Source organism: Lepisosteus oculatus, chromosome 2 (genome assembly GCF_040954835.1).
Source record: "Lepisosteus oculatus isolate fLepOcu1 chromosome 2, fLepOcu1.hap2, whole genome shotgun sequence".
NCBI classification, from domain to species: Eukaryota; Metazoa; Chordata; class Actinopteri; order Semionotiformes; family Lepisosteidae; genus Lepisosteus; species Lepisosteus oculatus.
The window spans coordinates 50,974,331-50,990,200 of record NC_090697.1 but is presented as its reverse complement, the minus strand read 5'-3'; the positions used below and the strand labels follow the sequence as shown (position 1 = coordinate 50,990,200).

Genomic DNA, 15,870 nt, shown 5'->3' with positions numbered 1-15,870 from the left:
ATTGGGACACATTTGCTTAAATTAAATTTCAGATTGCAGGAAATCTGTGACCCACTTAGCTCACTAAACATTTGATACTTTGTCAATTGCTATGGCCACTCCTGGTTCTTGCCTATTCTGTTGGGTGTTCTAACTTCAATTTTCTTTCTGCATGTAAACTGCACATTCAGTTAGATTTAAATCTGGAGATTGACTTGGCCAGTCTACGATTTTCCATTTCTTTCTCCTGTTGAATTCCTTGGTTGCATTTGGTGTTTTGGATTATTGTCATGCTGCGTGATGAAGACCTGCCCAGTCTGGAAGTTTGGAAGCATTTTCTTCTACATCAGCAGACAGAATGTTCCTGTAAATGTCATAGATCATTCTGCTGCTGCATCAGTAAATGAGAAATCAATTTCCACAGGCAACCATGCATGCTTGCAAGCAATGATATTGCCTTCACCATGCTATAGGTATCTTGCTTTCTTCTGTCCATAAAACTTTGTTCCAAAACTCTCCTGGCTCATCTTTGTATTTCTGACAAAAGCTACACTGGATTTTCTATTCTTGTTGAAAAGTTTATATGTTTCAGTGTAGTCTGTGTGATTCTGCTATCGCAGTCTTCTGCACACTGAATTTTGATACCTTCATTCTGGCATTCTGGAGGTTCTTGGCAACTTCACTGGCTGTTGTTTAAGAGATTTTCCGACAGCTCTGATAATGTTTCTGTCATCAACTACAGATGTTATTTTTGGCCGACCCAATCTTGGCTGATTGATAATTATACCTGTGGTTTCTATCTTCTTCACTTTATTACAAATTGTTGATTTTGGTATGCTCTATTTAAAAGATATGGTTCTGATGGAATTTCTCTTTTCTTTTAGCTTCAGAATTGCCTGCTTTTCATGAACATAAAAGTCTTTGGTTTTAATTTTGTCTTTCAGCTATGAAATTCGAACACTGAAGTCAGATGTCAGCAAAACATTTAATTTTAATTACAGATGTTCACAACTGTATTATTAAATTACCCCAAAAGAAATACCTAACTAACAAGAGACACCTGTCAGCCAACTGTCCCAATACTTTTGTTCCATCCATTTATTTGACCCAAGAGAGTAGTCATTGTTTTCCTCCCATTTGTCACATATTAAACACAGGTTGGGTTGAAAAGAGCAAACAGATGAGATTTTGTGTAATCTTCTCACTTGTATACAGGTATCCCCTAATTAATAAAAGAGATGTGTTCTAAAAGAATCATGTTTAAGTTTACATTATGTTAGTAATATATTCATTTCCTATACTAATATTATAAACGGAGGGATGTATTCCAGTCCCATCTCAAAACTGTCACCATTTAATTGCTTTATTATGATTACATTTTGGTAAATGCTTTGGAATTATGCAGTTTAGTGCCAAACTTGAAAGTCATATACAGACATAATAAATAATGATAATGGTAAATTAATATTAAAGATGTGTGGGTATGTGAGCTGTAGGAGAAAATTGGTCAAATGATAGGCTAATAATATGCAAAGTGCATATTATTTCACTAATATTTTAAATGTCACCACTTTCATATATTCAATTTTTATATTAATTTTCTAAACATTTTTGCACAAGCGGTGTGCGTGTCGCTCTGTTCATGCCAATGTCTCATGCTTCTGTATTAAATCAAGTTTTCACATTTAGTTCATCACTGTTCTCGTTCTGCTACTATTGCCTCCACCAGATGTCTGACCCTGACCACACATGATTTCATGGCCTGTGTGACTGTGTGGTCGAGTTTCTTGCGCTTTGTAGGGCACACCAGAGTTAAACTGACTAGAGTTACATCAAAAACAGTATTTGGTTGGAGAATAGATCCATTTCTAAAATCATAATGAATGGAATTTGCAAAACCATGTCAGTTACAATACCATGTCAAAGATACAAGAAAACACAATGTTTTGGCTGTGGAGCCTTCTTCAGGTGTTTTTTATTCTGGCAGTCCCAGGAGCAGACAGAGAGAGTGGACATCTGAAAAAGCACAGCTGGCTTGTCTTACCTCCCTCTGACTCACACATAGATTAAGGGAAAAGGGGATGAAACCATCCCCCATCCCCAGGTGGAGCTGCTCGCGTCAGGGCTTTAAAAATGACAGAATGAGAAGAAAAGAATATGCTAGTGAAGCGTGAATCCCACCGAGTGAAAGGCAAGAGAAGACAGGAAAAGGTCAGGACGAAGAGACACAGAAGCTGGGAAGACAATCCCAATAGCAGGTGTGCGCTCCTGTCTGCCAAAGCAAAAGGAAAGGAAAATGCACCAGAGATGCATATATCTGCTGAGAGACAGAGGCATATATCTACAAAAGAGAGGCAGTAGCTAGAGTTAACTTCAGAATACAGGAGCCGGGAGGAACAAATTCCGAGGCAGTGCAGGAAAGCAAGTTGGCGCTATCCTGAGAGTCTCTTGAGAGAGAATGATAAATACCAGCAGGAGTACTCTGGGCCCTGCTTCTCAGGAGTATGGACAAGGAGGTCGTCTGGGTACAAATAGATCCCTCATGTGTAAAATGGGTACTCCACCCAGATGCTGGAACTCCACGGCCCAGAAATTCACCTGCAAAAAGGCTCCAAGTAGAAATATTGTTTCTTTTACTTTTCAGTGTTGAATAAACGTCTGCTGGCTCCTGATTTAGTTTTACAATTCTTTTGCCTGCTTTTTCCATTTGTTCATATAAATTAATTAATATTCAGAAATTGATTGAGGACTATCAATTGAAAAACACATTTTTGATTATGCATCTGTATATAACAAGGAACTAAACTCCCAGTAAACTGTCTGAAACATGTTTAGGTGCTCTGCTGCTGTGAATGTGTGATCATGTTCTGAAATGAGGAGTGTGTTTCAGAGCCTGGTGTTTTGCACTTTTTGAAGATGACTGCTGAGAACAGTGATGGAGTGAGCCAGCCAGTGTACAAAGCAGAAACACCTCCAGGTAGGAACCTAAGCAAGAAGAATATGGATGGAATAATCAAGGAACAATTTTGGCGCAGACTTTTTGTCAAAGTAACCACATACTGTACAATTAAAATTAAAGTTATTCTTTGTTTAAAAACAACCAATAATAATATGATTAATCATATTTTGTTTTTAAATGATCAATATTTTCAAACTTTTTAATTATTAAGATCAAGATTCAAAAATGAAAGACTCAGACATAACTAGTGACCAAGGTCAGCGGGCTGGAGCTTGACAGACACTTTTTCTGTCAAACAGCTTAACCTACTTACTGGAAATATTTATCCGGATTCACCACATTTTATTTTTTGCTTTATTGCTCTTGCCACATATTCATTCACTCATTCTAACACACATTCCACTGCTATTGGTCAAACTCTAATTAGGTCTGTACTTAAGAGGCACGAATCACAATAATGAGCTTGATTGAGGTAACTCACCCAGCTAATGAGAATAATAATAGGCTTTCAGAAACCCATCCTCCTCACACACACACACCTTCAATTAGGGATGAACCAAGGATCCTGGCTGAAGACCAATGCGTAGAGGAAGGGATCTGAAAACCCTAAAGCAAGTTAAAAGCAATAAGGGTGATATTTATACTTAGGTAGGCAGATTAGGGTTTTACCCCCCTGGGAACTTTTGTTTAAACTCCATTTATTCCTTCGCTGATCCATCTCACTGCCATTATTCTCTCTCATCTTAGTGTTGTTGTGATGGAGGTTCATGAAGAAAGTATGAAGAGTATTAATTTGCTGGTAGAAATTCATGAGGAATGAGGGCAGCAGAACGTTGTATGAAAGTAGAATCATTTATTGAGTTTGTGGAAATTAACCCACTTGGCTGAGGGCCGACCCTCTGGTCCTAGGAGAGGGAGCAGGGAGGCTAGGACCCCCATGCCTGGTGAAAACATGATCAAGGGCTAGTTGCAAAGGTGTATATAGAGTGGAGGAGGGATGCAAAATGAACAAGGAAGAGGAGGATTATGTCAGGATTAGTGGTGGGTTGCGGCAGCTGACCTTAATTAGTCTGACTGCCCTCATCCCTCCCAAACGTATTTTAGATCCTCATTAAAAAAGATTAAAGTAATGACTGGGTTGCAGACAACTGTAAATCAAGAAAAGCTGTATAGAAAGGCAAACTATCATAGATCTTTTCCTTCTGACTGAATTCCTCTCTTTAATGTAATCAGAGCAACCCACTGATTCTGAATAAATTAAGTAATAATTCATTCTATACTGCTGTTTTTAGGTCACCTCCCCTCTCAACAACTGAAGTTGTATATACTGTAAGTAGTATTTATTGGCTGCCTTCAGCCATTGTATAATTTTCATAGGCATCCTCCTCTGTCCCGGCGTCCTGAACGAATGTGTCTCTGATCCCCCCCTCCACCTTGTTTGTCTCCCAGTCCAGTTTTAGGTAGAGGGGGAGAAAGAGGATGCTGGGGTCTTCCTCTGGAGTCCCCAGCATCAGGGTCCTCTCCTGGGTCCAATGCCATGATCTGTCCTACAAACTTCCCTTTTCCAGAGGTCCCATTTCTGTCCTGTCTGGGGCTATTTAGGCTCTTGACTGTTTTGAGAGAAGCTTTGAGTGCTCTTTCAGTAGGTGGCTGTGCAAATATGGCCAAAGATGCTGATGCGTTGTTCTGTCTCTTCCTATGTCACTGGCAATTCATATCCATGTAGCCCTCAACACCTGGTGTCCAACACCCAACCTTTCCACTCTCCCACATTAACTCTATCTGAAGATCTATTTAAAAACAAGCCTTTTTTCAGGCAAATACTGTATACTGTAGATGTGTTTAATTATTTTTATTGAATCAGTAATAACTATGAATTCTTATTCAATTTCAATCAAAATTTATCATTTTATCATGGAATTCATAATAAGAGCTGTTACTAATGATAGGAGGTCATTTGTTTGGCTTGCCTGTTTGGTAGTTTTACTTATTTGAACCAAGGGTCTCATGCAGCCATTTCTTGAAGGAAGGCATTGGCTTAAACAATTGACTTTGTCAATGCCAAGGAATTTTGGAGACATTTATGCTGTTGGTTATTTTCTATGATTGTCTTATCTTCAAAACTTCAGTCATTTTTAGAGATTAAAATGTGAATCTCACTCTCTGCAACATCCAGATCTTTGCCTATATAAATGACTCTATAACACATGTCATTTCCAGAGGCATACAGCAAAATTAAATTAATATTGTGGTGGCAATTCTGTGTCATTTGCTGGCATACAATATTGCATTTTATCGCCGTTTTAATTTTTTTCTCATTGAAAGAATTAAAATATGCTATATAAAAAGACACATTGATTTGCTTACGTGGCTTATTTAAAAGTTGAATACAATTTATTTCTGAAATCTCTTTTTTTATCCACAAAAACAACTAAGCAAAGAGAGTATAAAATATGCATTTTCCACATATACAGTATTTTTATTCCTAGACTTCATATCTTCTGGCCTCCTATTTCTGTAGTCCTATCCACATCTAGGAGGCAGCTTCTATCATCCAGGACAATCCCTCATTTCATTTTCATTGTTTTAGGTCAGAAGGACAAAAGGTGGCTACTTCTTCATTAGATGCTGAGAGAACAGCATTCACACAATTTTAAGAAATGACACTTTCTTATGTTGTGACAGTAGTCACTTCTGATTGGTTAATATGGACTTCAGACATTTTTAGCTGTTGTAATGTTTTAGCAGCCAGTAATTTGTCACTAAAAGTATTTATTCTTCCTTGTGGTCTGTGCTATAAAAACAGTTTTGAGAAGGAAGCCAAGAGATTTAATTATGGGATAGACATAACATTCTTCAGAAGATTTTCTATTAGTAAAACGACTGAGATTAACACACTTTGTTTAAACTAAGATAATTTCTGTACCTCATAATAACAGACCTATAATAATAATAAACAAAATAGACCTAATGTACTTTTAAACAGCACAATACTCCTTTCCAAGTTTCTTTGGCAAACTTTTTTCAAATATTTAATGTCTAAAGCATAGCATTGTTCGGCACAGTTTTGTTTTTCTTTAACATTTTAAAATAATTAATAGCTGATTCTCACTAAAAATATTTTGTATCTGCCAGTACCTTAGAGTGCACTTTCTAAAAAATGAAATTCAACTAAAAGTAAAGTCCACTGTTAAAATCCAATAGCACTGTTGAACATTTGAAAAGAAAAAGAGGAAAAAAAAACTTTCATTATGCCATACACCTTGTTAAAAGGAAGGCTTAAAATGTGTTTTCTGGACCCAAACCTCCAACAGTTTAAAGCTCGGGCCAATATATTTCATAGCTTAATTCTACCTCTGCCAATTTACATTGCAGACTCAAAATGGGACAGATTTCTTTTAATAATTTTTCAAACATTGATTACAGTTCTTATTGAATAAGAATGTATACGTTTACAAGGTATTCCTGAATGCCATGTTTAATGTTTTTAATAAAAAATCTTTGATATAGTTATGCAAGGATATATTTGGGATATCAGACATTGCCAAAGTTACATTTGCTGTTTCCAATCTTTGGAAAATTCTATTTTTTCTTTCTTCTGTTGAGTATACGTAGTAGACTTTGAAAGACTTACAGAGAAGTTTGGGTTCCAATGTTCAGTATAAATAATATGAAGTTTTCTTTGTAAATCTTCTGGATATTTCAGTATCATTTTGCAGGACATTTCATTTACATTTACTTTACCGTCAACTGTAATCAATCCATCTCAACCATAAAACATACATCCTTCATTTAAGACATCAGAAACACCTCTGTGACCACCTTCTTTCAACAACAGGTGGAGAATGGGTAAAAGTAGATGGTTTTGCTGTCATGAGCCCTGTAGCTTTCAATGGATCTATTACAGGTACAATCACTAATTATCCTCTAAATGTAATAATTTTGTTCAAGAAAGCTTGCTTCTTTTTGAAGTTATTACCCTGGGTTTTGTAAATTTGTATTACAATGAACAAGGTTGACAGTATACTTTGTTGACAATGAATAAGTTGTAGGGCAATTTTAGATTCTTATTCTGCTACAGATGTCATCTAAGTATCCAATTCTGAATCATAAGATTAAAAGTAAATGCTCCGAGCAAAACAAGTAGTATTAGTATTTTCAAGATAAAGTGAATGCAGTGAAAGACTTTTTAAACAAAAGTATTTTACAAACTGCCACAACTTACCATTACTCATTGCAGCCATTTTTTTTTACATTAAATGGTGTTTATATAGGAAACTCTGAGAATGTACAGTACATGAACGTACTGCACATGTATTCTTAAAGATCTAGAGATGGGCTTAATTACATAATTATAATGCATTGTGATGTTTTGATGAAATCGCTATAAAACAACACAGTATAAAACAAACAAATAAAAACATACCTATTTTATTCTGTTTTTTTTAGGATATCATTTATGATTTGTAATTCATATTTATCTGTTTATTATCCATTGCCAAAATGTGATGGGGATGTGTTGATTCAAATCGACATCATAAAATAACTTTTTATGTATAAATGTATTCACATAAACATGTGGTTTATAACAATAATAATTCCTTACAATTATATAGTGCTTTTCTGGACACTCCACTCAAAGCGCTTTACAGGTAATGGAGACTCCCATCCACCACCACCAATGTGCAGCCCCACCTGGATGATAGCAGCCATAGTGCACTAGAATGCTCACCACTCATCAGCTATCAGTGGGGAGGAGAACAGAGTGATAAAGCCAGTTCATAGATGGGGATTATTAGGAGGCCTTGATTGCTAAAGGCCAGGGGGGATTTTGCCAGGACACCAGGGTTACATCCCTACACTTTTCGAGAAAAACCCTAGGATTTTTAATAACCACAGAGGGTCAGGACCTTGGTTTTATGTTTGATCTGAAGACGATGCCTTTTTTTACAGTATAAGGTATCCATCATTATTTTTGGACATTAGGACTCACACAGACTGTAGGGTGAGTGCCCTGTTCTGGTCCCACTAACACCTCTTCCAGAACCAACCTTAGTTTTTCCCAGGAGGTCTCCTATCCAAGTACTTGCCAGGCTCACACCTGCTTAGCTTCAGTGGTTTGCCAGTTGTTAGTTGCAGGGTAATATGGCTGCTGGACATTTATAAATACATTAATAATTGTTCCCCGTTAACATTTACAATTGTGTTTTATTATTGTTCAAGTATGTTAAATAAAAGAAAACTGGAGTTTAAAGTTCTAATCTGCACAAGATGAGGCAAAATTCACCTGACAGTAACCAGCAAGGATAATGCCAACAATTGGTTTTTAACTCAAAGCACTGGGCAAACTACACACAAATAACCTAAGGGTATAAATTTAAGAGCTTTACCACATTCAGCAGAAATATATTGGTTTAGAGAAGGTCTTAAAGAGAAATAATTCAAAACAGGTGGAACTGGCAAATTATTAATTTCTGTATAAGCATCTCAGAAAGTTTCTTCATTAATCTGCTCTGTTTGGAGTAGTTCTGTTACATACTGTAGTTGAAACCTTAGTATTACTTTACAGCAAATACTACAACCAGGACATGAGAACGTAAATAGAACCTTAAAAAGTATATATCAACTATACTCAGGATATTTTCCTTGTAAGAAAATGCATGACATGATATTGACATCAAATACTTGTTTTAGAAAACCTGAAGGGACTTGTACAGTTCTTTGTTTCTTAACTTTTGTTATCTAATGCTTCATATACCTCATCCTTTAATATTCAACATCAAAATCAAAGGTGTTTTTTAATACAAATTACCATACAATGCAAGACAGAATATATATTTACTTCATGTCAATCATAATCACACAGAAGCAATAGAACCAGACAGGAGACTGGCACTGTTTTACTGGCTGCTTCTCATTGACTCTTCATGCAGACCTAGACAAACAGGTAGCATAAGGTGTGTTTTAAGCAGTATAGGAAGGTACTTTCATAGGACAGGCAGTGCCACTGCACACATGGTAACAGAGTACAACACTGTTATTTAAATCTCCCTGAATCACTTATTTCATTTAGCTGTGTCAATATTTTCAATAATTCCCAAATAATACAAAAGCAGTTGTTGTTTTATAATACATATAGTCAGAGTGCCACCAAAGCTTTCACATTGAATATTTCTTCTTTTTTCAAGACTTTAGGTGTTCCATTCTATAACATCTATTTTCACTGTTATCTCTAAGAATTACAGTAAGTTTTTTTTAAAGATGCCCATTTATATTTGTTCTCATTGTCTGCACAACTGGATGGATATAATTGGATTTTTATCACAGAGTTTATAGGATAACATGGAATTTGCATTTACCCTCACAGTCATCATTAGGATCCGCCATGCTACCCCACTGAACCAAAATTAATTTGGGTTCATTCAAACTGTGAGGCTAAAGTAACACCATCAAAGGATCCTTACTGAGAATTAAAACTGCTTTTTTAAAGTATAAGTATAAATATTTATTGAAATATTTGTGTAGACAACATTCCAGAAGTATTTAACTGCAACCTTTCTTTATTCTTGGTACAACAACAAAGTATCATTTTTGCTACTGTTTTTAAATGACATGATGGATAATCAGCTGATGGTTTGTTTGTTTAACTGGGTTTCTGTTATATAGTACTAGGTTACAAGTCAAACAAACAGATACTGTAATAATACATTTATTCACAGAAAAATCTTGTACTGTATGAAGCTGCAAGATGGTTTGAGTTCATTCAATCTTATTCATTCTGGAAGAACAGACAAAGCAGTTATATTGAAAACTAGCCAACAAAAAAAAAAACACTTTCTTGTTATTCTGTTATTCTTTAACTGTTTAAAACTATCAAAAAGATAAGTATACAATGTCTGAATGTTTGATAGCAAGATATGTAAGTCCAAGTCACATACACAAACATTATGCCAAATGCAAAGAAGGAATAATAAATTAATACTTTGAGGTCATGGCTTATGTACTTAAACAAACTTTTAGTGATTAGGACTTCATAACACTCCACAACAGACTGGATACAGAAACTCACACTAAGTAACCCTTATTTAATTGAAGCTATGTATATTTGTAGCACCAAAAATGTACATTATGACATAAAGCTGCTTAACCTCTTTGGCAGTGCTACTATTTCTCAAGACATTTATCACAATAAGATTTCCAATGAGCTGAAGCAAATACTAAAAGCCAGCCAAAAAACGTTAATAATTACTATCCTATAGTTGGAAGAAAAAAATATTTGTTCAACAGTGATTTAAAACTGTATACAGTATGTGTCCACAGAGTAAGGAAAAAAATCATACAGCATGGAGATACATACAGTAAAATCTCTTTCACTTTATTCAGTACAAATTTAGATAATAGTATTAAAAGATTATTCGTAATTATCAGATTCTCCTTTGCAAGTAGGTCAAACATCTTAGACTATTCCTTTTTGGTTTCTTTTCAGAAACCAAGGTTCCTGGAAGGCCATTACAAGTGAAGGGACACACATCTGAAGACAGTGTGTCTGTGCAGTGGAAGCCTCCTCATTCGTCAGGCCCAGATAACCCAGGGAGAGTGAGATCATATGTTCTGGGTGTTGGAGAGGACAATAAAAGAATGCATTATACATCCTTACAGGACGATCAAACAACTCATGAAACTAGAAGGCTTGGTAAGAGACATTTTACATGATAAACTTCAATTTTAAATTTCTGTATTTACCTATAATGCAATTATGAGAAATAAATTTGGTTTACTGGCAGCTTAACATAGAACAATACACCCTCTTCCATTATACTATAAAGAATATCCCCATTTTTAAAGTTTGGAATAAAAAACATCCCCATTTTTAAACTTTGGAATAATACATTTAGGGTCATTAGTACTTTTATGCATTTATTTTGATTAAACAACCTGTACTGTATAAGATGTGTTTTTTTATTGAGGATCAATATTTAATAGGTATGAATGTTGGTGTCTAGTATGGGGTGCTCTGGAAAATGATTAATAAAAGACACAGATTCATAAAATATATGTTTCCACACTTGTTTTTAAAGTAACATTGTTCAAATTACATTATTGTAATTGACATACTGTAGTTAATAGGCATTGTTGTGATCTGCATTAGCATCTTATTTTTTAATTTCAGTAGTCACTTTGCAAGTATAAAAATTGAAAAATTGTGCAACAGAAAAAAACTGAGGGGTTTAGTTTATATGAGGTGTTCTTTAAAGCTTCAATCAGCTGTTGCATCACTGTTTTGAACATTTTCCAATACATCAAAGTAGTTTTTGGACTTTGGTGGCTGGAAATGATCACTGTTTTCTTAAATGTGATATTAAATGTATTAACTGTGTACAATGTGGACTTTCTAGTGGATTTATATAAAATATTTTAATTCATATTACACTGCTGAGCATTACATACAGAAAATGTTCCAATTTTTCCACCTGAACCCTATCAAACAGCACAAAGACTCACATCTGAAAGCAATATATGCTGACCGAGAGAGTATAATTTTGCATGATATGTATTAAGCTTCATCACTTTTGTATTTCTGTTATACAGAGACATTCAGATTCATACAGTATATTGACTTATAATACAAGTTCACATAAAACATGTCTGTATGGTTTATTTTGCTGGAAATTTAACATATTTTTTCTTGCATAATTTTTTCTTGTTGTTGAACTTCTGCAGTTTACTTAATGCACCTATATAAAAATGTAAAAGTTGTGGATATATTTAGTATTCCTCTTTGTTTGTAGCTTCTGAGTCGGTGTATGTGGTATCACTGCAGGCACAGAATGCACTCGGGCAGAGCTCACCTGTATATAGGCCGGTCATGACCAAAAAAAAAGCTTCAGGTATGTAAATTTAAATACACCATTTCATATGCCTTCCATGCCCATTTCTGTTGTTCCTTGAATACAAATGGTAAGACCATCAGGCCCTGCAGATTTATTCATCTTTAGAGCATGTAGTATCCAAAACACTTCTGTCTGTTCTATGCTAATTCCTATTTAATACAGTATTTTGACCTTTTCCTTCAAATCAGCCATTTCCCTTTCACTCCCGAGAATTGCCCATTATTGTCCCAGATATATTATACTTCATTATTTATTATTCTTTTGCTGTTTTAGTACTGAAACAACATTTTGTTATTTATACCTCCTTTGCAATATCAAATAATAATATATCAATTTCTCTCTTGGCTTTTCTAGTATACCTTTTATCTCTGTATTTACAGTGTATTTATTTTTTTTTCTAGATATTGTAGCTTTTAATCATTTTATAAAGTGCTTTATTTTCCCTTATAATCTCCCTAATTAATTTGGTGAACTTATTGTGATGCTGCTTTGATGTACCCACTTTTAGAATCAAATTGTTCTATACCTCTAGCACAATCTATTTACTGTATATCATTATTACATTTTTATTTATTTATTTTTATTTTTACCTATTTGAATCTTTTCACACCATTTTTATGTCTATCTTATAACATTTTATGTCTCATTTGTTTGAAGTCCACTGTCCAGAAATTGTAAACTTTTACCTTGGATTCAACTTTTACAGTTTTAAAATACACATACTGTATAGAATTGAAGGCGTACAATGTTATTACCACAGTTACCACACATCTTAACAGAATATTACCTTTGTTTGCCTCACACTGTCTTTATCATTTGATTGACAAGATCAATACATGCATATCCACTTGTAGGTGCTCTGACAACAGAATACGTCAGCAGTGATTAAGTATCTATTATTTCAATTTCTGCTGTTGACAGTTATGTAGGTTTTCCCAGGTTGTGTGAGGAAAGTGGAAGTTTCCCATAAAACTACTTATTTTGCCCACAAATACTTAATTGTACTGTAATCAGCAACTGCATTCAGTCTATAGGATACTTTAGAGACTCCCGATCCCTCTGTATTCATTTCCTGATACGATTTATATATATAGTGTTACACCTCTCCTTTTCTATTTTTCAGTCTCTAAGGAACAGTATGTATCCACTAATGTTACATTTACAGTATCTCCACTGTTATCCTTGTTTCTGATTCCAATAACCTCATATTAACTAATACATTGATATAATCTGTTTTGTTTTTGTATAATTGGTTTCTAATAAATCTAACACTTAAATATAAGGAAATTGATTGGTCCTGTGCCTCCCATGATGTTCAGTTCTGATATCACCATAATGAAATCAGTTATTATATTATATACTAAACCAGTGCTCTAATCCCACTCTATTGAAATGCATCTTGTAAAGGGCATCTCTTGATGAGCCTAATGTAGCTATGTACTGTATTCTTCATGTAAGAGGACCTCTAATGGCAAAAATAACATGCAGCAATTTGATCATTTATAGAATATTTTTGAAAGTTACCATTAGTCAAAATTACTAACATAAACCTTGAATCATGTGTTGTACCTTTTTACACTTACAGTACAGTATCTGCCAGAATAAAATATGTAGACTTGACAAATAGAAACATACTGTAATTGAGCTCAATTTGTTTTCTTCATATTTTTAGGTATATGGTCAGATCCTCTATTTCATTACTTTAATGCATGAATGAGAAAATTCTATTTTTTAAGAAACTCTTTTTTGGTCAATAGATTCTGAGGAATTGCCTGAAGCAAAGGACATCACTGTTCGGATCATATCCCCTCAGTCAGTTCTTGTAACCTGGATTGATCCTGCCTTTGAAAAACAAAAGGACGTTGTAAGTGCTTCATCAAGGTAGGGCTAAGATTGCTACTTTTACTTTTACAGTTTTTTTATTCTGAAACTCATCTATGAATTTTTGAATGTTTTAAAGCAAATCTTTAAGTTTGGGTGCATTAATATCCAAGTTTTACATTTATATATCACAGTTTTACAAAATATTAAGTTTTAAATGCAATTGACAAAAGTCTGAATTTCACTTAGATTTTAGCAAGCTTCTCCACAATAAGGACAAAGCTTTTTTTTCTGTAGATGTAAATTGATTATGTAAAATTTATAGAATAATGAAATTCTTTGAACAAAACATCAGAATAAAAACCAATATAGACATTTAAGAACTATAAATTGCATCTGTCCCTTACGAATATTGTGCTTAGTTTTCAGCATAAAAAAAATTCACATCACTTTCTGTATCTGTTTATCTAATTCAGGGTGAGAGTAATCTAAAGCCTATCCCAAGAGACATTGAGCACAAGGCATTTTACACCCTAGATAGGACACCAGTCCATTGCAGGGCACACACAGACACAAACACACACACTCATGCCAATTAATCTACAAGCACATGTTTGGACTCTGGCAGGAAACAAGAGTATCAGGAGAAAATCTACACCAACATGACATGATCATACAAACTCCATTTAGGACTGACATCAGAAAGTACTTCTTTACAAAATGTACTGTAAAAGTTTGACAAAAAGCACTCTTGAAGCTGAACTCACTGTGTTCAGTTAAGAGGTTCTGTTATTTGTGAGTTATATATAATAGTATCCATTAAAAAGCAATAATTGTTTAAACAAAGAACATATGTAGACAAATGGTTGTTTGGAGCTAAGGGGCTATAAAAATGAAATAACATCCTCTTTTGGGAAATCTGTTCTTAGCATTGCTGATTGGTGTCCACTGATGAGATTTTGCTTGGTAGGAATTGGGATGGTGTGGGATGAAATTAATGCTGATTTCCAATCCTTCTTCCTTACTGGGTAGTCTCTATGCTTCCACCAAGCATTAACTCAGGGGGGTGTTCTCTTATCCAACCCAGTTATTCTACTTTTTTTTAAATATTTTTTTCAGAAATTCTGCTTTCTTTTTTCACTTGGATGTTGCAAGGTACAATTTGTAAATAAACATTTTGAAGTGGGGTGGTGACTTTCTATACCCACTGTATACAGTATGAAATAAAAATTAATGAGGCTGTACTGTATGTTCTCTAACTGACTGAAATACGGTCAGTTTAAGTGGGCCAAAGTCTTTTTAATAAACTAGCCACAATTTAATAAGCTGGTTTGATATTTCTCTCACTTAAATCTCATAGTGTTTTTTCTGTTTGCTCTTGTCTTTGAAGACACTACACAGTTCGGTACAGAGAGAAGGGAGAATCAGCCAGGTGGGATTACAAAGAGAGCACACAGAGACGAGCCCTGATAGAGAATCTGATAGCAGACACAATGTACGAGTTTTCTGTTAGAATTTCAAAGCGAGAGAGGAATGGCAAATGGAGTGTTTCAGTTTTTCAAAGGACTCCTGAATCTGGTAGGTTTATAAACTACCATCATAATTAAGATTAATTTCTAAATGAATGTAATGTGATAGTTTTTTGTTGTATTACAAACTTAAAAAATGTTAAGCATAGGATTCCATATTTCATTTGTCAATGACTATAGAAAGTTCAGTGAACCTGTCACTTGGCTCTGCCCTTCTCCTTCAAGACAGCTCTGTTGCATACCTGAAAAGATGCGAGGCATCTAAAAAATGGCTGTTTATTAAATCAATCACCGCTGTGCCATTGCAAGCATGTTATATACTGTACACAACATTACTACAGACCCCTCTGGCAATCAGGCAGCATAAATTGAACACAGTTGTGCTAATAGGGCAACAGCTGAAAACTCCAGAATGTAAAGATCATAACAAGCTCATCACCCTGTTTTAGAATCGGCACCACTGCAAGACACAGTAGGCAGAAGTCAAAGTCAAAGTCAAGAAGGGATTGGGAAGAAGAATGTTGGTCCTAATTCACACAGAGGGCCGCATTGCATTCCTCATGCATGGACTATACAAACCAACTAATGTGGAGTTTCAAAGTTTACCAGTCAAAGATCCTTAATGGAAGCCATAACTTACTGTCTCTGATTTAGAGAGCACTATAGGTGGTTGTGTTCTCAGGCCAGTGGA

General features: G+C 34.8%; 1 protein-coding gene across 6 annotated transcripts in view; it reads left to right on the top strand.

Moving 5' to 3' along the window:
- The window catches only part of fndc1 (fibronectin type III domain containing 1), an 87,332-nt gene that overhangs the window by 28,277 nt on the left and 43,185 nt on the right, over window positions 1–15,870 (top strand). For 4 of the 6 annotated variants that reach the window (XM_069178874.1, XM_069178872.1, XM_069178887.1 and 1 more), the window contains exons 3-7: window positions 2,870–2,956; window positions 10,425–10,631; window positions 11,728–11,826; window positions 13,587–13,710; window positions 15,041–15,228. In XM_069178874.1, the coding sequence (XP_069034975.1) occupies window positions 2,870–2,956; window positions 10,425–10,631; window positions 11,728–11,826; window positions 13,587–13,710; window positions 15,041–15,228 (705 nt within the window). Of the gene's footprint in view, window positions 1–2,869; window positions 2,957–10,424; window positions 10,632–11,727; window positions 11,827–13,586; window positions 13,711–15,040; window positions 15,229–15,870 lie in introns of those variants that run through there. The other 2 variants (XM_015347861.2, XM_015347869.2) reach the window with 2 other exon arrangements.